This window comes from Chrysochloris asiatica, unplaced genomic scaffold (genome assembly GCF_000296735.1).
Source record: "Chrysochloris asiatica unplaced genomic scaffold, ChrAsi1.0 scaffold00140, whole genome shotgun sequence".
NCBI classification, from domain to species: Eukaryota; Metazoa; Chordata; class Mammalia; order Afrosoricida; family Chrysochloridae; genus Chrysochloris; species Chrysochloris asiatica.
In genome coordinates this window covers 2379431-2407248 of record NW_006408658.1, presented here as the reverse complement: position 1 = coordinate 2407248, position 27818 = coordinate 2379431, and the positions used below count along the sequence as shown (strand labels likewise).

General features: G+C 39.9%; 1 protein-coding gene across 1 annotated transcript in view; it reads left to right on the top strand.

Annotated features, from left to right (window-relative positions):
- DNHD1 (dynein heavy chain domain 1) overlaps positions 1-27818 on the top strand; it is a 105838-nt gene that overhangs the window by 68970 nt on the left and 9050 nt on the right. Inside the window, 4 exon segments of the mRNA XM_006870307.1 lie at positions 13329-13478; positions 13696-13878; positions 13996-14427; positions 14659-15136. Coding sequence (XP_006870369.1) covers positions 13329-13478; positions 13696-13878; positions 13996-14427; positions 14659-15136 — 1243 coding nt within the window.

Genomic DNA, 27818 nt, shown 5'->3' with positions numbered 1-27818 from the left:
AGGTTGGCCCAGGATCGGACATTGTTTCGTTCTGCTGTGCATGGGGTCGCTATGAGTCGGTTCCGACTCGATGGCACCTGACAACAACAACAACAACACTACACTATCAGGACTCCTTGTATAACATGGTGCTACTGCTACTGCTACTGCTGAGAGTCATCGAACCTTTAAACTCATGTGCATTTCAACTCATAGCGACCCGTATAGCGTTTACAAGGAGTGGCTTGTGAATTTGAACTGCCTACCCTGTGGTTCAGACTGACCTTATGGTTCTGCACTTATCCTACAGCATCACACCAGGACTCCATCTATTTTATTAGGTGGCAGTATAATCTATTGTTTTGATGATATATAACATGATAGGAACTAAAAAATGTTTCTTAAGTATAAAAACAAAAGAAGTAAATAAAAACTGATAGCTGAACATTGTTGTTGTTATTGTTTGGTGCCATCATGTCAGTTCCAAGTCAGTAATCCTATGTACATTGCCCAATCCTGTGCCATTCTCACAATCATTACTGTATTTGAACCCATTGTTTCAGATGATGTGTCAATCCATCTTATTGAGGGTGTTCTTCTTCTTCTCAGACCCCCTATTTTTCCAAACATGATGTTTTTCTCCAGGGATTGGTCTGTCCTGATTTCATGTTCAGACTACGTGAAATGAAGTCTCACCATCCTGATTTCTAAAAAACATTCTGGCTTTACTCCTTCCAACATAAATTTCTTTGTCTTCAGTTGAGTATATTCAATATTCTTCTCCAAAACCATAATTCAGAGGTATGAATTCATCTTAGGTCTTCCTTATTCGTTGTCCAGCTTTTACATGTGTATGAGGCAACTGAAAATATTATGAATGGGTCTGGTATACCTTAGTCTTCAAAACAAAGTCTTTCCTTTTTTTAAAAAAATTTTTGTTGTGAATTGAGTGAAGGTTTACAGAGCACATGATCAGTTTTACATTCAACAAATTATATACTTTGCTTCATTACAATGATTGCAATCCCCTCCGTGTACCATCAGTTAACAATATTTATCTCTATTCACTTTACCTCTTGCATTCCTCCCTGTGTCTTCTGCTACCTTAATCTTACCTTAGCCAATATCCATCTTGTTGTATATTTCCTGCCTTGTCATCTATTTTCATATATGTCTAATTTCTAGTGCTGGAATAATTTTCTTTCCCACAAGCTTCATAGAATGTTTCTTTTATCAAGAAAGTCTTTTCTTAACTTTTTACAACATTGGTCTCATACAGTATTTGTTCTTTAGTGATTGACTAAGGAGCTCTGGTAGTGCACTGGGTTACAAGTTGGGCCGCTAACCACAAGGTCAGCAGTTCAAATCTACCAGATGCTTCAAGAGAAAAATCTAAGGCTTTCTGCTCCCATTAAGATTTACAGCCTCGGAAACACTATATAGGGTTGATACAAGTTGGAACCAACTCCATGTCACATAACCACTGCCAAATGATTGACAGTTTCACTCAGGACAATGTCCTCCAGGTTCCTCCATGTTGTGAGGTGTTTTGTAGACTCATCTTTATTCTTCAATGTTGTATAGATGTTCTGTGTATGTACCAAAGTTTAACCAGTCTTCTGTTGACAGGCATTTATTTAGGTTGTCTCCATCGTTTTGATGTATTTCTTGTACAGAATACTGAAAGATCCTGTTTTCTTATCCATTCTCGTACTCTCTGTCTCTTGACTAATGCACTTAATTGCTTTACATTCAGTGTAATTATTGTTGGGTACGAATGGTATGCTGTCATTCTGCTGTGTTGTTTTGTTGTGCTGCTGCTTTCTTTGTTAGGCTCTTCACTGAGTCCATTTTGTTTGTCAGTTTTCTTTTCATTTTCATTTCTGTTATGTTTAGTAAATTTTTCTGATTTTGTCTTTTACTTTGATATACAGGTATATTCATTTTCTTTGTGGTTACCCTATAATTTATTAATTTTCCTCATTTAAAGGTTTGTTTTAACGTGAAACCTACTTGACTTCCTTACCATATGGAAGTCCTGTATCTACACCATCCCCTCATTTTGTTTTGTACTTTTACTCTATTATAAATTCATATCTCCGGTTCCCTATTTTCAGTTTTGTAGGCCTGTTTTTCTTTAAATACTATGTATCTGGATTGGGTGATGCTGTAGGATAAAGCACTGGACCACAAGGTCAGTTTGAACTACAAGGTCGGTGGTTCAAATTCACTAGCTGCTTCTCAGAAACCCTGTAGAGAGTTGCTATAAGTCAGAACTTAACAACAACAAATATATCTGGAGTGAGCCCTGGTGTGTTAATAATCTCAGGTTACTGTCTGCTGTTGTTGGTTCTCAGTCTAAAGAATACCCTTTAGTATTCTTTGTAGAGTTGGGGTGGTTGTTACAACTTCCTTTAATTTCTGTTTATCTGTCCTGAATTAGAGCATGTCCTAATTTCACCATCATATTTGAGAGACCACTTTGCTAGGTATATGATTCTTGATTGGCTTTTTTTCCCCTTTCAGTGTTTTGTATATATTGTCCCATTGCCTTCTTGCCTGCATGGTTTCTGCTGAGAGATCAGAGCTTAGCCGTATTTTATTGGTTCTCCAATAGGTAACATTTCATTTTTCCTAAGCTGCTCTCAGGAGTCCTTCTTTGTCTTTGGTTTGGGGAAACTTGATTATATGTCTTGGATATTTTCTTTTGGGATCTATCCTGTTTGGGGTTTATTTAACCTCTTGTATGTTTACCATCTCATCTTTCATGATGTTAGGGAAGTTTTCTTCCAACAACTCTTCAACAATTTTCTCCATGCTTTTCATTGTCTTTTCCTATTCTGGAATTCCAATCACCCATGTTATTCCTCTTCATGGTGTCCCACATAACTCTTAGTCTTTCTTCATATTTTTTTCATTCTTTTTTCTGATTATTATTCTAGCATACTTGTGTTGAAAGATTTATCTTCAAGTTCACTAATTCAGGCTTCCATTGCCTCAGATCTGCTCCTTTGTCCTTTCAATGTATTGCTCATTTCTGATATCTTTCTGCGTTTCTATTATTTTAAATTTTGCATTTATTTTGTCTGTTTTTATGGTGTTTTCCTGAATTCTTCTAAAGCCTTTTCTGTGTTCTCTTTGCTTCCTTAATCTTTCTGTTAATCCTTATAAGGTACCTAAAAATCATTCTTTTGAATTCTTTCTCAGTAAGTTCCTTTACCTTTTGTTCTTCAGAATTGTCTTCTGGCTCATTTTTTTTTTTTTGAGTCATTCTTTCTTGTTTATTTGTATTAACTAAACTTATCTTTTGTCTTCAGGGCATTGTGTTATTGTTATCTTTGTATTTAATTGATGATTATATGTCCCATGTGTTCTTAGGCTCTCACCAACTATCTCCTATGGGTGTAGTTAAAGAATGGAAGCATTTGCACCATTTTCCATTCATGCACCTCAGTTTAGAGTCGTTTTGGCATGTGTTGACTGCTGCCTATCATTGATCAGGTGGTATAGGAGCTGATATTGGCTCTTGCCCAGTGATTGGAGCAGCAGAGAGTACGGATGTGGCTGGATTGCATGGGTACAGTTGCTGTCTCCTTTTGGGTGGGAAAGAGATCACACACACACACAAGAAAACAAAACAGAATAAACAAACAAGCAACTAGCAAAGAAAAGAGAAAATAATAAAGGAGAACAAATAAATAACAACAGGTAGCAACCAGACAAAAATAATATAATAACTAAAAACAGAAAAAAGGGACAAGACAATAGAACTATAGATGAGAAAAATAAGAGAGAAAATAAAAAGAAGAAATAATAATATTTTTTAAAATTATAAAAACCAGGGCAAGGGAAGAGGAAGAGAAAGAGAGTTGAGAGCAGTACAGAAAGATCAATAAGAAAATAAAAGAAGAGGGAAAATGAGAAACAGAAGAAAAGAAGGAAAAACAAAAATGGAGATAGAAAGGATAAAATGCAAGGGAATGGATAGAAATGAGAAGAAAGAATCAACAGATAGAAATAACAAAAGGAAAAAAATAAAACCAGTGCAGTTATTGTACCTAGAGAGGAAAAAACTCTGGGGAGCTCCCAGAGCCAGGGAAGGACCTTCCCTCATAGGTGCAGGAAGCATATGACAGTGGAGTTCCTGGTACTAGATGGAGGTCCTATAGGCTTCTATGTTATCTATTTTCAGAGCACTCAATGCAAAAGCAGTTTATGGGGACCCTTAATGGAGCTGGATTTTGTGTTTGTTAGGACCACAGGACAGTTGAGAACAGATGTCTGATTATTAAGACTTCTACTAGACTAATGCTATTCTTCTGGCTTTGTGGGTTCTGTAGACCTGGACCCAAGCCAACCTGAATCCAGGCACCAAAACAGTGCCTCCAACTTCCACCTCATACTGATGTGGCTCACCACCATGTGACTCCGAACTCCAAGAAAGCAAGGTTTGTACTGGGCGTGGATGAAGTTGCGTGCTGGCCATGTCTCTGGTCACAAGCAAAGTATGAGGGGAATAAAGGAATCACTCCTATCCTATTGCTTGTGTGAATCTGCTCTGTCAGATCACCTTCTGTCGCCGAAGTTACTCACTAAAGTTCAGAATGGTTGTGCCATATCTCGCTGGCCATTCACTAGTCAGTTTCCCGTTCTTGCTATCCCTAATTAGTTTCTCCTCCCAGTAAGAACTCAACTCACTTTTCTAACCTTTCCTCTGAAGTTCAGGTTTCCAGGATTTTCATCAGCGTCTGTTTCATTTGGTCTCCCCTAGATTTGTTGTGGAGGGTCCATGTCTACCTAATCTGACATTTCTTCAGAAGTCCCCTGACTTCTTTCCTTTTTAATACTTTAAAAAGGTCTTTTGTAGCAGATTTAGCCAATGTAATATGCCCTACCATTTCTTGACTGCTGTTTCCAAGGCTGTTGATTGTGGATCCAAGTAAAATGAAATCCTTGACAACTTCAGTCTTTTCTCCATTTATCATGATAACACTTATTGGTCCAGTGGTGAGGACTTTTGCTTTCCTTCTACTGAGGTGTAATCCATCCTGAAGACTGTAGTCTTTGGTATTCCTCGGTAAGTGCTTCAATTCTTCTTCACTTTCAGCAAGCAAGATTGTGTCATCTGCTTATAACCAGTTGCTAATAAGTACTTAAAAGAGCTCTGGTAGCGTAGTGGTTACGAATTGGGCTGCGAACCTCAAGGTCAGCAGTTTGAAACTACCAGCTGCTCCGCAGGAGAAAGATATGGCGTTCTGCTCCCGTAAAGATTTACAGCCTCGGAAACCCTTTCACGGTCGCTATGGGTCGAAACCAACTCGACGGCACTTAACAACAACAACAACAACAAATAAGTACTTAAACCATGTGGAAGCCATATCTGACTTCCCCTGGCTTTACAAGAAGGAAAGAGAATCAAAGTCAAAATCAGCCAAAGGCCATTTCCTATGAAGCACCAGTCCAACATGATCCCACCCTAAAACTTTCTATACTTATTCTGACATAAAACCATCCCTCCTACAGCACCTGCTTCACCTCTGGGTTTGATAATCCATTGCAATGGCCACACAAAACTCCTAACAATACTCATGGTTATGGGGTTTATTAGGGAAATGAACAGGATACAATTCAGGACCAGAAAAACTCATGATGCAGCAGTTTTCCAGTCAGGAAGGCCTATTGCCTGCCATACTACAGGCCTCACTCTTATCTTTGGCCTCTCAACCATGTGGCTCCTTGGCCTCTGCCCTGCTCGAGCACTTGTTGCAAAGCTGTTTTAGCCAGTCTGTGAATGCCCAAAGGGCACATTCTGCAAACCAGCCTCTTGTCCGTAAGTACTCAGCTTTACTCAATCCACAACTGCAGCCCACAACTGCTCTGTCTCTCCATGCCATGACCTCTGCCGTTACCATTTTTCTAGATAGGAATCTCATGCTACACTCATACTCTCCCTCTGGATGCTCCTGAGATCATCCTGCTTCTGAGATGGCTTCTTTTAAATCTAGCTGGAGGGCAAAACCTACCACTCCCAATCTTAGCATCCTGTACACTTTATTTGCATGGTCCTGCCCAATCACTTGGTGGAAATTAAGAAGACTGGATAGAAAAGCCATGTCAAGTAAATTCAAGGTACCACAATGAGTCTTGCTGTATTCCTGATGTTGTGTTTTTCTACAGATATCCCAGATTCTCAGATAAGTATGATGAAATAGGGAACAACCCTGACACACCTTTCCCGATTTTAAAGGAGCTCTGGTAGTGTAGTGGTTACGAATCGGGCTGCGAACCTTAAGGTCAGCGGTTCGAAACTACCAGCCGCTCCGCGGGAAAAAGATGAGGCTTTCTACTCCCGTAAAGATTTACACCCTCGGAAACCCTGTACAGGGTCGCTATGGGTCGGAACCGACTCAATGGCACTTAACAACAACAACAACAAGGTTTAAAAATGCAGTATCCCCTTGTTCTGTTTGAATAACTGCCTCTTGGTCTATGTACAGGTTCCACATGAGCACAATTAGATGTTCTGGAATTCCCATTCTTTGCAATGTTGTCCATAATTTGTTATGATCTACATAGTCAAATGTCTTTGCATAGTTAATAAAATATTGGTAAACATCTTTCTGGCGTTCTCTGCTTTCAGTCAACATCCATCTGACATCAGCAGTGATATCACTTGTTCCTTGTGTGGTATTGTAGGATAAGCACCAAACTGCTAACCACAAAGTTGGTGATTCAAACCCACCAGTTGCTCCTTAGAAACCATATACAAGGTTGCTATGAGTCAGACTGACTCAACAGGCCTTAACAACAACATCTGGGACCTCCTAATGTGATCCCTTTCACAGCAGTGGTAGTGGTAATTGTGCACCGTCTGATTCTTCTGGTCTCAGAGCTGTGGATGTGGAGACTGATGTTAATGTTAATGTGTTCTGTTAGTCTATTGGACTAATTAATTTCAAGTGTCTTCAGTTTTGATTAGTATTCTGTCCTCCATACATGGAGAAAGACCAACAGTTACACCTTAGACAGCTGCTCACGAGCTTTTTAAAATCCCACTCACTACTCAACAAAGTAGATGAACAACATTGTCTTTGTGGACTATGTTATGCCAATTGACCATGGTGTCTGTTGAGAGTATGGTTCTGAGTTCCCAGGCCCAGAAATGCATTGCCTTAAGATGTTTGGTGATATCTAGGAAGTTTTCTTCATTTTGCTCCCTATATGCGCCACCACATTCATAGAGTATAACTGCGGAGATAATAATTTTTAACACTGAAGTAAATTTAAGTTTTGGACATACTCTAATCCGTGTGTATTCGAAATTATAACAAGAAGGGACTCACAGTCTCTCCAAACCCTCACCAGCATTTGTTGTTTTCTGGTTTCTTTAAACTTTGTTACTAATGCTGGGGTGAGATATCTCATTGTTGTTTTAATTTGTATCTCTCGGATGGCTAGAGATGTGAACATTTCTTCATATATTTGTTGGCCACCACAATGTCCTCTTTGGTGAAGTGTCTGTTTATGTCCTCTGTCCATTTTTTAGGTGGGTTCTTGGTCTTTTTCTTTTAGAGGTATTGTCATTTTCTATAAATTTTAGAAATTAGTCCCTTGTTTGATGTCATTGCAAAAAATGCTTTCCAGTGTATGGGCTTTTTTGTGTGTGTGTGGTGAAATCTTTTGATTTTTAGGAGGTCCCAGTTATCTATTTTGTCTTCTGCTATTTGTGTGTTTTTAGTTATATTTGATAGTATATGAATGTCATCTATCAGAGTTTCTAGGAGCTCTAGTAGCATAGTGGTTACAAGTTGGACTGCTAACCTCAAGGTAAGCAGTTCGAAACTACCAGCAGTTCCATGGGAGAAAGACAAGGCTCTCATAAAGATTTACAGCCTTGGAAACCCTATGCAAGGCTGCTATGAGTCGGAACTGACTCCACAGCACATGACCACCACCACCATCAGAGTTCCTCAGTTTGTCTCTAGTTTTTCATTGATGATCTTTATAGTTCGAGTTTTTACATTCAGGTCTTTAATCCACATTGAGTTTGTTTTTGTATGTGGTCTGAAATATTGGTCTTGTTTCATTTTCTACAAATGGATTTCCAGTTTTGACCATTTATTGAAAAGACTAGTTCTTCTCCATTTTGGCCCTGTGTCAAAAACCTGCTGACAGTATATGAATGGATTTACTTTTGAGTTCTCAATTCTGTTCCATTGATCTATGTATCTATCATTGTACCAGTACCAGCCTGCTTTAACCACTTTGGCTGCGTACTAAATTTTGAGACCAGGAAGTGAGAGGCCTCCAACTTTGTTCTTCTTAAATAATGCTTTGCTTGCCCGAGATCTCTTTCCTTTCCATATAGTTAGTGATCAGTTTTCATGTCTTTGAATAATGACTTTGGAATCTGAATTGGGATTGCATTATATCTACAGATTACTTTGGGTAGTGTTGGAAGTTTCACTATACTAAACCTTCCTATAAAGAAACAAAAATCCTCACCACTGGACCAATAGACAACATTCTTATCAACAGAGAAAAGATTGAAGTTGTCAAGGACTTCAGTTTTCTTGGATCAACTATCAACACTCATGGAAGCAGCAGTCAAGAAATCAAATGGCGTATTGCATTAGGCAAATCTGCTGCACAAGACCTTTTTAAAGTGTTGAAGAGCAAAGATGTCAGGTTGAAGACTAAGGTGCACGTGATCCAAGCCATGGTATTTTCAATAACTTCATATGCATGCGAAAGCTGGACAGTGAATAAGGAAGACCACAGAAGAATTGATGCCTTTGAGTTATGGTGTTGGAGGAGAATATTGAAAGTGCCATGGGTTGCCTAAAGAACCAATAGATCTGTTTTGGAAGAAGTGCAGCCAGAGTGCTCCTTGGAGGCCAAGATGGCCAAACTTTGTCTCTCATACTTCAGACATATTGTCAGGGGGGACCAGTCGCTGGAGAAGGATATTATGTTTGGTAAAGTAGAGGGTCAGAGAAAAAGAGGAAGACCCCCAATGAGATGGATTGGCCAAGTGACAGCATCGATGGACTCAAGCATGGCAACAGTAGTGAGGTTGGCCCAGGATTGTGCAGTGTTTCGTTTTGCTGTGCATAAGGTTGCTATGAGTCAGTACTGACTCAATGGCACCTAACAACAACAACAATCCATGAACATGGTATATTCTTCCATTTTTATAAATCTATTTTGGTTTCTTGTAGGAGCATTTTGTTTTTTTCTTTGTATAACTATTTTGTTTTCTCTGATTAGATTTATTACTAATTATTTCATCTTTTAGGTGGCTATTGCAAAGGGTATTGTTTTACTGATTTCCTTCTCAGAGCTGTCTTTATTAGTGTAAAGAAATCCAACTGAGTTTTTTTTTTTTTTTTTAAATATTGAAGCATTTTATATTTTTTAAATCTTTGTATCAGATGTTAATTTTGAGTGTTGTTAATACTTAAATATTTATCAATGCAGAAATTTGTTTTAAACATTTTTTAAAATTAATTTTCTTTTTAATTTAAAAAAATTCTATATCAGACACATATGCTCTTATTTTATCAAAAGAGACATATTATCTAAGTTTTTAGGAGCCATCTAATTATGCTAAATTCTAAAGAAAAAAGAAAAACAAGTTCTAAAACCTCTTTCTCTCACTATATAGCACTTTGGTAGTGAGTTTGAGAGAAAGCTGTACTTCTAGGCATAAGAATCTCCTGGAGCATTTATGACCTAAGCTCTTAGTTGTACTTTGCTGGAGTTCTTATGGACTTCAGGTGTTGTTCACAGTTGGCAGCATGTGGTGCAATAACAACCCCTCAGCAGGTTACATTCCCTCTTTGCCATAATAGAAAACTGTAGTTCTATTGCCTCCATAGATTGTTAGCCCAGTGGTTTTTCCAGTATGTTACCATGTGTTCTCTGCCATTTTTTCATCTTCAAGTTGATTTTAATTAATTTAATGGTATGTTGTCCTTTTTTTTTTCCTTATCCCTATCTCCTTTCACCAGCCCCATCCAGACAGGTTGGAAAGTACTCAGTGAAGATTCTACCTTCCCCCACATCCTCTGAAACTAGGCTCCCTCTTGAAAGCTTTTAAGCCAGTCACTTTGTGCCTTTGTAGCCCCCCAGTTTTGGGTAGCCAATGTCTAAGTTGCCCATCCCTTCCAAATGATTTTTGTATGTTGATCTTGTACCCTGCCACTATTCTGAATCTTTCAATAAGTTTCAATAATTTTTTTGCTGACTCTTTGGAATTTTTTTATGTATAGGATCATATCATCTGAAAATAGAGTCTTACTTCTTCTTTGCCAATTTGGATGCCTTTCATACCAGTTCTTGCCTTACAGCTCTGGCTTTATTTACGTGGTGAATTAAGTTGATTGTTTTTATAATATTGCGCCATCCTTGTATCCCTAGCATGTATCCCACTTGGCCATGATGCACTATTTTTTTAATATGTTGTTTAATTCTATTGACTAGGGTTTATTTGAGTGCTTTTGCATCTGTGTTCATGAGGGATATTGGTCTATAATTTTCTCTCTAGTGATGTTTTGCCTGGTTTGGGTTATGGGGGTTATCTTTGCTTCATAAAATGCAATATAGTTGGTTCTTAACATATGTTACCTACCTCCTGAAATTGATGAATGCCAACCAATTATTTTTGGTACAATGACTTTTTTTGTTTCTTCTACCTTCTTTAGATGCTTCCTTCATTATTTAGTATTTTCCCCTTGAATATTTCAGTATTGTAATTTGAGGCTTTTATTTTTGAGAAATGCCAATCATGGTCTTCTCTTTTTGTTTTTTTAACTCCAGGTCTTTGCACATTTCATTTGTTTCAGAGTCTCTTCTGACATCTACTTTGGTATTTTCTTTCTTTCCTGTCTTTTTAATAACCATTGCTTTCTACATATATGATGTCCTTGATGTCATTCCACAATGTGTCTGGTGTTCGGTCACATTAGATTTCAGTATGTCAAATCTGTTTTTTAAATGGTCTGTAAATATCCTAACCTGAAGGTTAGGTTACATTTAATTAGATATGTAAGAGGAATGGGAGGAAGAATGTCTTAGGTTAAGGAAATTGTATGTGTAAAGTTCCAAAGTCAAGGGAATGTGTGCCATGTGGAAGGAAGTGAAATTTAGGATGACTGGAGAATACCAAGTAGGGAGCTTGGGGACAGGAAAGAGATGAGGCTGGAAAGATGAGTTAGAGTCCTGGCCATGGAGGCCCCATAAAGCAAATGAAGGGGTGATAAGTGTGATTAATGTTAAAGGATAGAATGAAATTCCTTTTTTAGAAAATCCATTAAGCTGAATAATAGAGAATGAATTAGAGGGAGAATAAGAGTAGACGCTGAGAGATAAGTTAGGAAACCTATGCAGCAGGTTAGGGGGCATGGTGAGAGTATATGGTGGGTGTTGGGGATGGCACTAATATAGAAGACATTTAGGAAGTAGAATTGAATGGCCTTGGATATAGATTGGGTTTAGGGAATGGAGGAAATGGGTTCAGGGTATCAAGTAGATTTTTCCCTTGGGAAACTGGTTGTATTTGCCACCATTCTTTGAGATAAAGAACACATGAGGAGAGGACTACAGTGGAGCTGAGGAGGATAGCCAATATATTCAGGTTGGGGCATGTAGAGTTGAGGACCTGTACGCCATCCAAGAGGAGACTTCTATTAAGTTGATGGATACACAGGTGTGGTGTTTGGGAAAGAATCTAACTAGAAATCCAGATTTGGGAGGTATTAGAATATAAATGGTTGCGGGGAGTTCCTGCTCTCCGCGGGGGGTCGTGGGACACGAGAGGATACGCGGAATCAGTGGTGATGAAGAAATGAATGAATACAGTCAAAAGGCTTTTCAACTTGCTGTGCTGTCTGGCTGTTCTCTCCAGCTTCTGCCTCTGCTTCTGCTTTCTGTTCTTTGCTGTCTGCTCTCTCTGCTGTCTGCCCTCTGCCTTCTTTTTGCCTCCTACCTCTTTCTGCTTCTACCTTTTTTTGCCAGTACCGCTCAGCAAATCTTTATTTTTTATACTTAAAATTACACAGTACATGCATTGACACTTTTATCTTTTCTTGAATTATTACACAGTCACAACATTCTTGCACCTGGTCATTAGACAACCTTGACAAAAATACTTCTGTGATGTTCAGACTGACCTTCATGTTCTTTCCCAGTATGAGATAAAACTGTTTCTTCTTGTTTCTACTAAAGGATTATAAACTTTCTATCCTACATAATGTGCTATTATTTTCGTAATAAAGGTATTCATTAAATCACTTGGAATCTATGTGGCATAAAGCCCAACCTGGCTACGTGCTGCAAGAAGTGTAGATTATTAAGTCAAAACTATCCTTCACTTAAGTTCATTATTGTCTACTTGTTTACGCAGGTGTCTGTATGTAGGGGTTTGAGAATTCTGGCTAATGACTAATTGTGGTGAGGTTTATGGGGGTAGGTCAGCTTGACTCTAATATGCTATTTGCTTTTGTGGCCTTACAAATGCAGTTACTTAGGTTTTCTAATAAAAGGGAGTAATTTACACAATTTTTCTTTGTATTCAATCCACCAAGGCTGAAAGCAATTGCTGCTAAGCTAGTTTTTCCTAGAGTTTGTAGAACTCATAGTGAAAAGCTGTGAATATTGCCAAATTATATATTTTTACAAGTAAATTTAGGTCTAACTTGAAGGGAAGATAGGGGTCAGCTTTTGAGAGTCATTTGACGTGCATAATGTCTCTCCCCCCAGTGCGGCCTTGCCAAGAAACGAGAGTTAAGTGCTCCCCGAAAATGGTAATCAAAATCATGAGACTGGAGAAGATGTGTAGAAGTTTAAAGTGTTAAGGTGGCTCTGAACAATTGCTAAGGCATATATTTAAGGGATGGAAAAGAAAGAGACATAGCAGTGAGACACATTGGAGGAGAACACAATATCACAGAAGCCAAGGGAGAATGCTTTCAGAGTGAATTAAGTGTCATCTGTGACAAATAGGTCTGTGACTCTAATAGGTCAAGTAAGACAAGGATTGTAACATACTAGTTAAGCTCGCAGGCTTTGGATTCAGATTGCCTGCCTAGGCCTATATAATGGCAAAGCAGTTGCAGAAAAAGCAACCACCAACTTGGTCTTTATTACTAGGTATATAGCTCAGAGATTAGGTAACTGATAGACCCAGGCCTCAGACTATAATTTGTGACTTATTTGGAGTCTAACTTGGTCACTCTGGCTCTCAAGTGAAGAGTGTACTTTGGTACCAAGTCCATAGAATCTTCCCCCTTGAGTGTTCCTGCTTGACCCAAGACATGGAACTGCAAGGCCTAAATCTCTGTTCACAGAGCCTCAGTATACTTCAGCATCAGATAGAACAAGACAAGTTTCTGTACAAGCAGCAGATGGCAGAATGTCAGCAGCAGGAGAAGCTCATTGAGAATTTGGTCAAACAGCGAGATGCTCTGCAGGCTCAGCATGTGGCTTTCCTGGAACAGGTAAGCTCTTTGCTGCCACCTGCCATGCACTTTTTCTCTCTTGGGAAAGGACATAAGATGTCCAGAGGAGAGGAAAATGTGATACATCATGCATCTGCTGGGGAGGAGAGGGCCAAGATAATAGGACAGTCCATCATGGGACTCTTGGGAGGAGACGCTTCCGCCTGGAAACACCTTGTAGGAGAGCTCACTTCACAGTGCATATCTCCTCATTTAGATGGGCAAGGCATTCCTGGGGCCTCTAAGCCAGCTGCAGGTGGCTGATTTCGAGGAGTTACGGAGCTATCGAGCACCACCAAAATCTGTAGTCCAGGTGACCAATGCACTGTGTGACCTGTTCCACCGTGAACCAGGCTGGGCCAGTGCGAAGCAACTGTTATGCACTGAGGATTTTTATCAGGTAGGGATGGTGGGGCACAATGAGGAAAGAGGAGGGGGGACAGCAGAGAGTTGGCAGGGTTAGACTGTTGTGTTCAGAGTAGCCATATCTTCTCTCATCCCCTTAACATGTATGCAGGAGTTGGTATTCTTCCCCAAGGAGAAGATGACAGATTCAGAGCTGATCAAGTTAAACCTAGCTCTGAAGGCTCCAGGCATGAGCGATGAGGCTCTGCGAGCAGTAAGCACACCTGCAGCAAGCCTGACAGTGTGGCTTTGGGCCGTTCTGCGCTATGGGTTGGCACAGCGCCGGGGACTGCCGACAGGTCTGCTGTTGCGGCAGGTGGAAGCAGCGCTAGCTCGGGAGCAAGCCCGTCTGGGCCGTTACCAATTCCAGGCCCATGAGACCCTGCAGCACAATTTAACCCTGATTAAAAAGATGAAGGATGCCCAAGATTCCTATAGCTTTATGATGGAGACCCTCATTCACGCACAGTTTGGCAAATATTACAAGTGGCCCATAAAGGCTGCACTGCTCACACCTATACACTCCTGGACTACACAGCTCAAGGTAACCATTCCTTTCTCAGACGTCCCCCCATAATTCATTTTTGTGCTGCCCACCCCCACCCCTACACCCCGCTGCCCCACCCTTTCTCTGCTTCTCTTTAGGCCCTCATTGCCTCCCTCTATCCCACTCTACCCCTCTTGCTATGCTTTATCCCATATCCTAATCTGCTTCCCCTCGGCCAGACCCTCTTCAGTTTGCCTGCACATCATCTGACCTTCCCTTTCATCCTAGAAGCTGAAGGGGTACTGCATGACTGTTTTGGGAGATGCCCTCCTGTGTTCAGCTGCCATTGTCTACCTGGGTCCCTTCCCACCATTGCGGCGCCAGGAGCTATTAGACAAATGGCTGGCTCTGTGCGAGGGCTTTCAGGAGACCCTGGGTCCAGATGATGTGGCAAAGGCACTGAGGCAGAAGGAGAAATCTATTAACATGCCAAAGAAACCCCTACTGCCCACACACTCTCCCTTCAACCTTCTGTCTTTGCTGAGCTCTGACCATGAACAGCACCAATGGGATAGCGATCAGAAGCCCCAGGCAAAGTCCGCTCGCCTGGCTGGCCTGCTTCTGCGAAGTCCTACCCACTATTACAGTTGCCGTTGGCCTCTGCTGCTTGACCCCAGCAACCAGGCTCTCATCTGGTTGCACCCACTGCCTCTGGAACAGAATAATTCCTTGGTCTCAGACTCTACTGAGGACAGAGGTAAGCACAGTGTTTCTGGAATGTCTGAACTGCCCAACACGCTAAGTTAGGTGGTCCTCCCTTTCCTAATGAATTAAAGATATTAAATTTTTGTGGCTAGGATATTCCAGATTTAACCATTTTATACTATATTAATTTTGTTTTCTTTACACTGAGTTGTAATCCATAGTGAAGGCCATACAGTCTTTGATCTTGATGAGCAAGTGCTTCAAATCCTCTTCACTTTGAGCATGCGAGGTCGTATCATCTGCATATCACAGGTTGTTAATGAGTCTTCCTCTGATCCTGATACCATGTTCTTCTTTATATAGTCTAGCTTTTCAGATTATTTGCTCAACATACAGATTGAATAAGTAATAGTGAAAGGATACAACCCTGGCGCACATTTTTCCTGATTTTAATCCATACAGTATCTCCTCCCCTTGCTCTGTTCAAATGACTTCCTCTTGATCTATATGTCTCTTCCTCATGAATACAAGAAAGTGTTCTGGAATTCCCATTCTCTGCAATGTTATCTATAGTTTGTTATGATCCACAGAGTCAGATGTCTTTGTGGCATCAATAAAGCACCAATAAACATCTTTGTGGTATTTTCTTCTTTCAGCCAAAATCTGACATCAGCAATGATATCCCACGTTCCACATCCTTTTCTGAATCTGGCTTGAATTTCTGGCAGCTCCCTGTAGATGTACTGCTACAACTGCTTTTAAATTATCTTCAGCAAAATTTTACTTGCATGAGATACTAATGATTATTGTTAGGTAATTTCTTCATTCTGTTGGGTCACTTTTCTTTGAAATGGGCACAAATATGGATAATTTCCAGTCAGTTGTCCAGGTAGCTGTCTTCCAGATTCCTTGGCAAAGTCTAGTAAGTACTTTCAGTGCTTTATCAGTTTGTTGAGCTACTTCAATTTGTTTTTTGTCAATTCTTAGATCTGTTTTTCACTAACGCCTTCAATGCAGCTTGTACTTCTTCCTTCAATACCACTGGTTCTTGATCATATGCTACCTCCTGAAATGGTTGAAGGTCAACCAGTTAATTTTGGTTCGGTGATTCTGTGTACTCCTTCCATCTTATTTTGTGGCTTCCTGAGTCATTTAATAATTTGTCCATAGAATCCTTCAATATTGCAAGTTGAGGTTTGAATTTGCTCCTCAGTTATTTCAGCTTGAAAAATGCTAAGCATGTTCTTTCCTTTTGGCTTTCTAATTCCAGATCTTTTTACATTTCATTATGATACTTTGTCTTCCTGAGCTGTCCTTTAAGATTTTCTGTTCAAGTCTTTTACTTCATCATTTTTTCTATTGAATTTAGCCACTCTGTGTTCAAGAGCAAGTTTCAAAGTCTTTTCTGTCTTTTTAATGACCTTTTGCTTTCACCATGTATGATGAAAGACCACACTCTTCTGGTCTTTGGTCATTAGTATTCAGTGTATTCAATCTGTTCTTGAGATGGTCTCTAAATTCAGGTGGTGTATACTCAAGGTTGTACTTAGGTTCTCTTGAATTTGCTTTAATTTTCTTCAGCTTGAGCCTGTTTCACAGTTAGCTCCTGGTCTGCTTAGGGTGATGATATTAAGCTTCTCTTTTATCTAGTTCCACAGATGTAGTCAATTTCATTACTGTGTATTTCATCTGGTGAGGTCCATGTGTATAGTCACCATTTGTGTTATTGAAAAAAGGTATTTGCAATGAATAAGTTGTTGGTGTTGCAAAATTTTATCATGTGATCTTCAGCATTGTTTCTAACACCAAGGCAACATCTTCCAACTATTTAAAAAAAAAAAAAAAAATCCCAACTACTGATCCTACATTTGTTTCCTACATTCACATTCCAATCTCCAGTAATTATCAATGTATCTTGATTGCATGTTCGATCAATTTCAGACTGAAGAAGTTGGTAGTTGTTAAGTACTGTTGAGTTAGTTCTAACTCATATCAACCCTGTATGGGGTTTCCAAGTCTATTAATCTTTGTGAGAGCACATAGCCTCATCTTTCTCCTGTGGAGCAGCTGGTGGGCTTGAACCACCAATCTAGTTTGCAGTCCAGTGTTTATTGTACTGAACCACCTGGTTGGTAGAATTCTTCAATTTCTTCATCACTGGCTTTGATGATTGGTGTGCAAATTTGAATAATAATTGTATTGACCTACTTTCTTGTAGGTGTATAGATATTATCCTGACAGCACTGTATTTCAAAATGTATCTTGAAATGTTTTTTGACAATGAATGTGACACCATTCCTCTTGAATTTGTCATTCCCCACACAGTAAACCATATGATTATCTGATTCAAAATGGCCAAATACCAGTTAATTCCAGCTCACAAATGCAGAAGTTATTGATCTTTATGTGTTCCATTTCATTTTTTACAACTTTCAATTTTCCTGTATTCATATCTGGTACATTCCCTGTTCCAATTATCAATTAATGTTTTCAGCTGTTTCTTCTTATTCTGAGTTGTGCACCATCAGCAAATGAAGATCCCAAAGCTTTGTCCATTCACATTTTTCAACTCTATTTTGAGTGCCTTTCAACCTGAGGGACTCAACTTCTGGCACTATAGCAGACAGTGTTTCATTGCTATTCATATGGTTTCAGGGGCTAATCACTCAGAAGTGGACCATCGAGTCCTTATTCCTAGTCTGTTCTTAGTCTGAAGCTCCAGTGGAACCTGCCCATCATGGATAACGCTGCTGGTATTTGAAACACCAGTGACATACCTTTCAGCATCACAGCAACATGCAAGTTTACCACAGTACTGTAAACTGACAGACATGTGCGCTCCACGGTCAATGCTCATGGCAGCAGCAGTCAAGATATCAAAGGAGTCCTGGTGTGGTACTGTCTGATAAGTCCTGGCCTGCTAACTGCAAGGTTGGTGGTTCAAACCCACCAGCCACTCCTTGGACACCATATACAGAGTCATTATGAGTCAGAACTAACTTGATGGAACTTAATAACAACATTGCATTGGAAAAACCTGCTGCAAATGACCTCTTTGAAGTGTTAAAGACCAAAGATATCACTTTGACCTAAGCCATGGTGTTTTCAATGGCCTCATATGCATGTAAAAGTTGGACAATGAATAAGGAAGACTGCAGAAAAATAGATGCATTTGAATTGTGGTGTTGGGGAAGAATACTGAAAGTACTAAGGACTGCCAGAAGAACAAATAAATTTGTCTTGGAAGAAGTACAATCAGAATTCTCCATAGAAGTGAGGATGAGGAGACTTTGTCTCGTGTACTTTAGCCATGTTGTCAGGAGGGACCAGTCCCTTGAAAAGGACATCATGCTTGGTAAAGTGGAGGGTCATAGAAAAAGAGGAAGGTCCCTAGCAAGATGGACTGACACAGTGGCAGCAGCAATGGGCTCAAACATAACAAGTATGAGGCTGGTGCAGGACTAGGTAGTTTTCCATTCTGTTGTGCAGAGGGTTGCTATGGGTTAGAACCAACTCAGCAGCATCTAACAACACAACATACAATATTAATAAATTTGGTCACGTTTACATTTTTGCCCATATTACACTGATTCTAATTCTATATGGCTGACCAGTTCATGATTTTTCATTTCCCTGGGCTATTCTACACCTGGAAACCTGTCCAACAACTTAGAACTTTACTACCAAAACTTATTCCACATTCAGAAATTCTAGAGAATATTTCTATTGGCTTTGTTTGGATCAGTGACACATCCGATTGTAGTGTTGAAAGCAGCATTGTCTAGGAGAAGGAAGAGAGGGTGCATGTTTTCCAGCGAAATTGAGGACTGTATTGATCAGCATGATTGACATTCACAATGGAAGGTGTAAAATAAAGTGGTCTTTATATACCCTGGACTCTATTAGCAGACTTTCTAGGTTCAAAATCTCATTTGTTAGTTGTGTGACTGAAGGCAAGGTACTTAACCTCTCTAAGCCTAAGTGTATTTGCAATAAAACGGGGGCCTTACGTGGCGCTGTGGGTTAATGTGCCAGACTGCAAAGCCATTTGAACTGCAAGGTCGGTGGTTCAAACTCACCAGCTGCTCCTCGGAAACCCTATACAGGGTCGCTATGGGTCAGAACTGAATCAACAGCACTGAACAACAACAACAAAATAATAATCATCTCATAAAGTATTAAGAAAGATAATTTGTGCAAAAGAGGATCATACAGTGCCTAACATATAAGTTATCAAGAAAGTTAATCATAACTACTATTTGTATATTACTACTACCATTATTCCAGTCCTACCCCCTAGCAGTGCAGAACAACTTTCCATTGTTTCCATACACTATTACAAAAATGCCCATTATAGAAATCCCAATATACTCATTGTGAAGGAGCTCTGGTAGCGTAGTGGTTACGAATCGGGCTGCGAACCTTAAGGTCAGCGGTTCGAAACTACCAGCCGCTCCGCGGGAGAAAGATGAGGCTTTCTACTCCCGTAAAGATTTACACCCTCGGAAACCCTGTACTGGGTCGCTATGGGTCGGAACCGACTCGATGGCACTTAACAACAACAACAATATACTCATTGTATATAAATATGTGCATTGATATGGAGACATAATCTGATATAAAATCAAATGTATACATGCTGATTGTCTTATTGTGTTGATTAAGTAAATCAGACTGAGTTCATGTCAGTGGATAAAATAAGTACTTAGAATTTTCAAAAAAGAAAAGACAATATCTGGAATGCTGCTTCTTGCTGTTAGTGTCAGTTTCTGTTGAGTTGCTTCCCATTCAAGGCGAGCCCATGTGCTACAAATGAAAACTCACTAAGGAAAGAAACCCTAAGGGGCAATATTGGATTGGTGTGATTTGGGGCACTTATAGCGTAGTGGTTACGAATCGGGCTGCGAACCTTAAGGTCAGCGGTTCGAAACTACCAGCTGCTCCGCGGGAGAAAGATGAGGCTTTCTACTCCCGTAAAGATTTATACCCTCGGAAACCCTGTACCGGGTCGCTATGGGTCGGAACCGACTCAATGGCACACAACAACAACAACAACATATATCAGTTTAAGGAGCTCTCGTAGTGTAGTGGTTATGAATCAGGCTGCGAACCTCAGGGTCAGCAGTTTGAAACTACCAGCTGTTCCGCAGGAGAAAGATGAGGCTTTCTGCGCCTGTAAAGATTTACAGCCTCAGAAACCCTGTGCAGCTCGCTATGAGTCAGAACCAACTTCACGGCACATAACAACAACAACAGCGTATATCAGTTTAGTTTCCCCAAATCAGTGTGAAGATTTACCGTAAACTTTTAGAACTTTATATTAGATAGACGGGACTATAAAACAATAGTCTTACATGGAATCTATTCATTGATGTAATAAAAGTTTGTCACATACTGTCTTTGTACCTGGCTTTATTTTCAGGAGCTGAAAATACAATGATGAATAAAAAATAAAAAATTCATGCCACTGAGTTAGTTGGATTATATTTAAGTGGAATCTTGATGCTCCATCTTATCTAGTCAAAGGATAATGCAATATCTGCATTAGGTGAAAATATACATGGCATCATTGATATAAGGGGTTGAGTTAGAATTAAAACTCCTAAACATTTCTAATGTGACAATTTCTTGTCAAAATCTAGTTGCTATTAAGTTGCCTCCCACTTATAATAATTATAAAAAATAATGTCACCAAACCATCCCTCCCACAGCACTCTACTCATTTGAGTCAATACGTCATTGCAGTGACCACACAGAACTCAGACATCATATTCACAGTTATGGGGTTTATTGGGGAAGTTGACAGGTTACAATTCAGGGTCAGAAATGCTCAAGGCACAGTACTTACTGCCAGGACAGCCACTCCTTTGCCGTGCCCACAGACAGGCTGCTCTCTGGTCCTTGGCCTGGCCTCTGCCCTGCTCTGGCAATGTTACAAAACTCTTTTAGAGCTGTTGATAAATACTCACAGGACACACCACTCCACCATAAGCCTCTACCTGAAGACACTTGGCACTAGTTAGTTCCATTGGTCAGCTAACTTAGCTCCCCTAATTAAGTACCTGGAGGCACTGCATTCTGAAAACAAATCACTCAACTTTACTTGCTCTGTGGGCTGGGAATCCCACTGCTCTCTCTCATGCTCTGATTCTTGGTTCTGTTGCTGCTGATCCTCTGCTGCTTCTCTGGTGTGACAGCATTCTGTCCCTGGGCTGAGGAGGTTCGATGTGCAGCTATCTCAGGGTACAAAGGATGTCCTCCACTCCTGGCTTTTCCTTATTGGTAGTGAGACCTCCTGAGTGTGTTAAGCATTTGTACTACCCACCACTCTTGAGGTAAGGACTCCTTTTAAAGAGCTCCTTTTTTGTGGGGAGGGAGGGAAGTGTTAAAGAACAGAAATTTATTTCCTCGCACTTCAGGAGGCTGTTGTTAAGTGCTGTTGAGTTGGTTCCGGTTCACAGCAATCCGGTGTAGAGTTTCCAAGGAGTGGTTGATGGGTTTGAGTGATCAACTTTGAGGTTAGCAGTACAATGCTCATCCTACAGCACCACACCAGGATTCAGGAGGCTAGAAGTCTGAATTCAGGGTACCAGCTGTAGGGGATGGCTCCTTCTCTCGACTCGACTCGGGAAGAAGCTTGTCTCTCTGCTTCTGTAGCCCTGGTGTTTTTTGGTTCCTTGGTGATCTGCATGTGACATCTGTCTTCCACCTGTGTGTTTATGTTTGTTTATGCTGCTCCTTATTACCCAGAAGTGATTAGGTTCAGGATCCAACCTTCTTAGCACTCACAGTGAAATTTATGTCTCTATATTTATGTATGGGAGGAAGACTCATTAACAACCAACAATATACAGATGACTCAATCTTATTTGCTGAAAGCGAAGAAGATTTGAAGCACTTATTGATGATGATCAAAGACTACATACAACCTTTAGTATGAATTATACCTCAACATAAAAAAGGACTAATAAGCAGTGTGTAGAAAATATTGATAAATGTGTAGAAAATATTGATTTGATATTATTTGGATTCATAATCAATACCCATAAAAGAAATCTGGCCATCCTGGCTTCCAGGGAGCATTCTGGATGTACTTCTTCCAACACAGATGGGTTTGTTCTTTTGGCAGTCCATGGTATTTTTAACACTCTCCTCCATCACCGTAACTCAAATGTATCACTTCTTCTATGGTCTTCCTTATTCACTGTCCAATTTTCATATGTATATGAGGTTATTGAAAACACTATGGCTTGGACCAGGCGTACTTAAAGGGCTCCTTTTAATGGTATTTAAGCATCCTAAAAGCTAAGTAAGTTATTTTTTAGTTCCCATGTCTGATCTCCCAAGGCAGACAAGGAGGTTTCAAAAGTTAGTGGAAATGTTCCATTCTTTTAATTCCATTTTTCCATGAACGTTTAAAAGTCCCCTTGCAAATTCCTTGGTAATTTTCAATTCTCCCCAAGTTATTATAAATTCTTTGATAGTTTTTCTGACTATTTGTATTCAAGTAGGATACAAATGATTATTATTTGTGGCTATATAAATTTCAATATTAAAAAAAATAATCATTCATGTCCTTAGGTACATTTGCTACAATTCAAGTATTCAAAAGCTATGTGTGACTAATGCCTACAGAACTGGACAGCACAGAAAAGACTTTCTAGTTCACTGTATGGCTGGAATGCATATACTGAGAGAAATCATTTGCAACATCCCAGAAAACTGTATTAGAGATTACTGGTTTACATGATTTTACATTTCCCAGCACACAGAAATGCAAGTAATTATAAATTGATTTGTAAAGTGAATTAATGAGTTAATTAAGTAGTCAATGAGTGTTTTGTGCTTGAGGTAAGTGAGTCATTGGAAAGCAGTTTAAAGAACGGAATTGCGTGCCTGTAATGTTTCGTTCTGCTGTGCATGGGGTCGCTATGAGTCGGTTCCGACTCAATGGCACCTGACAACAACAACGATGCAACATTGTGAAGCTCTGGTGGCCCAGTAATCAGCCTCCTGTGAACTGAAAGGTGGGTGAATGGAAGCCATCACCTGCTTAGTGGGGGAGAAGTTTACAGTCTGCTCCCATAGAAATTACAACCATGGGAACCCTGTGAGATAGCTCTACTCTGTCCTATAGGATTGTTATGAGTAGAATCAACTTCAAATGTGTTGTATGTAGCTTAATGAATTTTCTAAATTCATAAGGAATCAGCACAGAGGATCAGCACATAGTTGGTTTTTATGAAGCGGAGTCAGATACATCTCTGCCTTCCCATGTCTCCATTTCTCTGTCCCCATTCACTTTCTTACAGTGTTCCCCTACTGTTTAGAATTTGATCATTTGTTACCACAGCCACATAGCACTCACAGGCCTCACTCACAGTTAAGGGATCTATTAGTGAAATAACAGACTACAACCCAGGATCAGGACCCTCTAGGAAGTTACAAGGACAACTTGGAATCAGTGTCAGGAAGCACACAGGCCAAGGTCTGGAAAAATCTCTTAAATGGTGGGCACATCTGTCTGAGGAAGACCAATCTAAGACTCAGCATGACTAAGGTTTCTAAGGTCTAGAATGAATTTTAAAAGACACTCCATTTTGTGTCTTTTAAAATAGACTTTGTTCATTTTAAATAGCACCATCACATCTATAAAAATTTCACCGCACCTTTGATCTAGAAGCAGTTCTACAGAAAAATGCGGTCTTGTTTACTCACATAGGTCTCCCACCCTCTACTTTACCAAATATGATATCCTTCTCCAGTGACTGGTCCCTCCTGATAATATGTCCAGTATATGAGAGACAAAGTTTGGCCTTCCTGACTTCCAAGGAGCACTCTGGCTATACTTCGCCCAACACAGATTTGTTTATTCTTTTGGCAGTCCTTGGTACTTTACATATTCTCCTCCAACACCATAACTCAAATGCATCTTGTATTGTCTTCCTTATTCACTGTCCAACGTTCACATGCATATAAGGTTATTGAAAATACCATGGCTTGGGTCAGGCACACCTTAGTCTTCAAACTGACATCTTTGCTCTTCAACAGTTTTTAAAGGTCTTGTGCAGCAGATTTGCCTACTGCAATACGTTGTTTGATTTATTGACTGCTGCTTCCATGAATGTTGATGGTTGATCCGAGTAAAAGTCTCTGACAACTTCAATTTTCATTAATGTGGATGTATTTTATTGGTCCAGTGGTAAGGATATTTGTTTTCTTTACATTGAGATGCAGCTCATACTGAAGGCTGTGGTCTTTGATCTTGATTAGTAAGTATTTTAAATCTTCTTCACTTTCAGCAAGCAAGGTTGTATCATCTACATATCACAGGTTATTAATAACTTTTCTTCCAATCCTGATATCATGTTTTCCTTCATATAATCCAGTTTCTCAGATTACTTGCTCAGTGTACAGATTAATAAATATGGTGAAAGAATACAATCCTGGCACATATCTTTGCTAATTTTAAACCATTTGGTTATGTACAAGTTCCTCATGAGCACAATTAAGGGTTTTGGAATACTCATACTTTGCAGTGTTATCCATAGCTTGTCATAATCCACACAATCAAAAGCCTTTGCGTAGTAAATAAAGCACAGGTAAACACCTTTTTGGTATTCTCTGCTTTCAGTCAAGATCCATCTGATGTCAGCAATGATATCCCTTGTTCCAGGTCCTCTTCTGAAACTGGCTTGTAAGTTTGCAGCCATTTTTTATTACCTTTAGTAAACCTTTACTCAAATGGGATATCAATTATATTGTCCAATGATTTCCACATTCCGTTGGGTCACCTCTCTTTGGAATGGGCACAAATATAGATCTCTTCTGATCAGCTGGCTAGGTAATTGTCTTCCAAATTTCTTGGTATAGATGAGTGAGTAAGTGCCTCCAGTGCTGCATCAGTTTGTTGAAATATTTTAATTTGTATTCCATCACTTCCTGGAGCCTTTTGTTCTTTGCCAATGCATTCCATGCACCTTGGACTTCTTCTTTCAGAATCTTTGGTTCTTGATCATATACTACCTATTGAAATGGTTGAACATCGACCATGTGTACAGAGTCACTGTACCAAAAAGAAATGGTCAAATTCAACCATTTCTTTTTGGTACAGTGACTCTGTGTATTCCTTCCATCTTCTTTGTTTTTTTGTTTGTTTGTTTTTGTTTTTTTTAATAAATGTTTTATAGTGAATTATGTGAAATTTACATGGGAGAACATTAGTTTTACATTCATCCTATCATATATTGTTTTATTGCCATGGTTACAATCCCCTCCATGCATCATCAATCAACCAAAGGGTATATCCTTCCTGCCCCCCTCCCGCTCCCTTCCCCCACCCCGATCGTCAGCACACAGCCCCTCTCCCTCTCTGGGTCTAAAGTCCCCAGCTGCTCCATCTCTCCGCGTCATCGTCTTTGCCTCCATCTCAGGGATCACTGCTTCTCTGGGTAGGGTCCTGCTCTCCACTCTTCTCCCTTCATGGTCCCAGGGACCCCCGATCCTAGACTGCAAAGTTAATCACTCCTCTCCCTGCTACAAAACGTCTACCTTTACATTTACAACCCTCACAATCAGTCCTGATAACAATTATTTACTATTGTATCACAAGAGACCTATACGCATTTCCTTTCATCAGTCTCGTCTAGACAGATTGGCTACTACTCAGTGAAGATTCTACCTTCTTTCATGCCCTCTGGATCTAGGTTCCCTCTTGAAAGCTTGTAAGCCAGCCACTTCTTGCCTTTGTAGCCCCCCCATTTTAGGTAGCCAATGTCCAAGTTGCCCATCCCCATCTACTCTGTGTATGGAGGTCAGTTGTATCAGATTACTCTTTTTTCCCTCTTTTTCTTCTTCTAGTTGAGCTCTAATCATCCAGTCATTGAAGCCAGGTTAAGTGGGTATTATCTGCAAGCGTGGGTGTTCTTGTGCATATGCCCTCCTTCCATCTTCTTTTGATATTTTCTGCATCATTCAATAATTTGCCCATAGAATCCTTTAATAATGAAAGTTGAGGCTTGATTTTTTTCTTCAGTTTCCTCAGCTTGAGAAATGCTGAGCATGTTATTCCTTTTTGGTTTTCTAACTCCAGGTCTTTGCACATCCATAGTAAAGTTCCAGTTCATCAAACTGCACCAATTTACACTTGCTTCCTTTATCAAATTTCTTTATCTTGCTCTATTCAAGTTCTGATCATCAAACCATCGAAGCTAGGTCAAATGGGTACTATCTGCAAGTTTGGGCATTCTTGTGCGTCTCCCCTCACTTCATATCAGCTGGATGCTTCACTCTCAGCTCTAGCCCTTTTGGCTAAGTCCTTGTCCATGGGCTTAGAAGTCCTCAGGTCTCACCACATTTTGGACCAACCAGCCCCTCCTCTTCTCTCTCTCGTCTCCAAGTCAGTGGGTGTATATGGAATGTGGTCAAACTCAGGCCATGTCTTCAATGCTTTCTTTTCCCCACTTCCACTTACCAGTAGACCAATGTGATCACTAGCAAGCTTACATGCCTGCTTGTGTGTTCCCTTTGAGTTTCAGTCTTGGAGGGGGGTTTATCCTAAAGGGGCTTGATTGCTTGCCTTGGTGGCTCCTCAGCAAACAACTTGCTTGTTCTTATAGTAGCCAATCAGACTGCCATTTTGTTTCTTATTTTTCCTGCTGATCTTTCTTTCAAGAAGTATCTTCTGTTCTTCTAGCCACTCCAGGCTGGTCTGCATGTCAAGGCCATATTTTCCAACAATCAATCCTTCCTCTTTGTTTCCAACCTTTGCAAACACCAGAAATTATCAATATGTTTTGATTGCATATTTGAGCAATTTCAGACTGAAGAAGTTAATAGAATTCTTCAGTTCACTGTAAGATAAGCACTTAACTGAAAGATCAGTTGAACTGCAAGACCAGCAGTTCAAACTCACCAGCCGCTCTTCAGAAACCCTCTATAATGTCGCTTTGAGTTGGAACCAACTTGACAGTGCTTAATAACAACAACAACAGCAGCAGCTTTAATGGTTGGTGCATAAATTTGAATAATAGTGATATTAACCGGTCTTCCTTGTTAAGGGTATCAATAGTATCCAATCACAGACAGCATTATATTTCAAGATGGATTTTTTAATGTTCTTTTTGACAATGAATGCAATGCCATTCCTCTTGTTTTGATACTCTCAGCATAATAAAGCACATGGTTTTCCAATTCTAAATGGCCAATACCAGTCCATTTCAAATCATTAATGCTTAGGATATTGATCTTTATGCGTTCCATTACAATTTTGACAACTTCCAATTTTCCTAGATTTATACTTTGTACATTTCATGTTCTGATTATTAATAACTGTTTCTCCTCATTCTGATTTGTGTCCCATCATCAAATGGAAGTCCCCAAAACTTTAATCCATTCATGCCATTATGGTCAACTCTACTTGGAGTCCTGTTGTGGAACAATAGGATAAGCACTGGACTGCTAACTGCAATGGCAGGGGTTCAAACCCACCAGTCTTGGAAACTCTATCCAAGGTCACAATGTTTTGGAACTGACTTGATGGCACTTAAAAACAACTACTACTTTGAGGATGGTGCTCTTGTCAGTCATATTTTGAGTGCCTTCCAACCTAAGGGTCTCTTCTTCTGGCACTATATCTGAGAATGTTCTGGTGCTATTCATAAGGTTTTCATCTTCCAGCGCTATATCTGAGAAAGTTCTGGTGCTAGTCATAAGGTTTTCATCTTCCAGCACTATATCTGAGA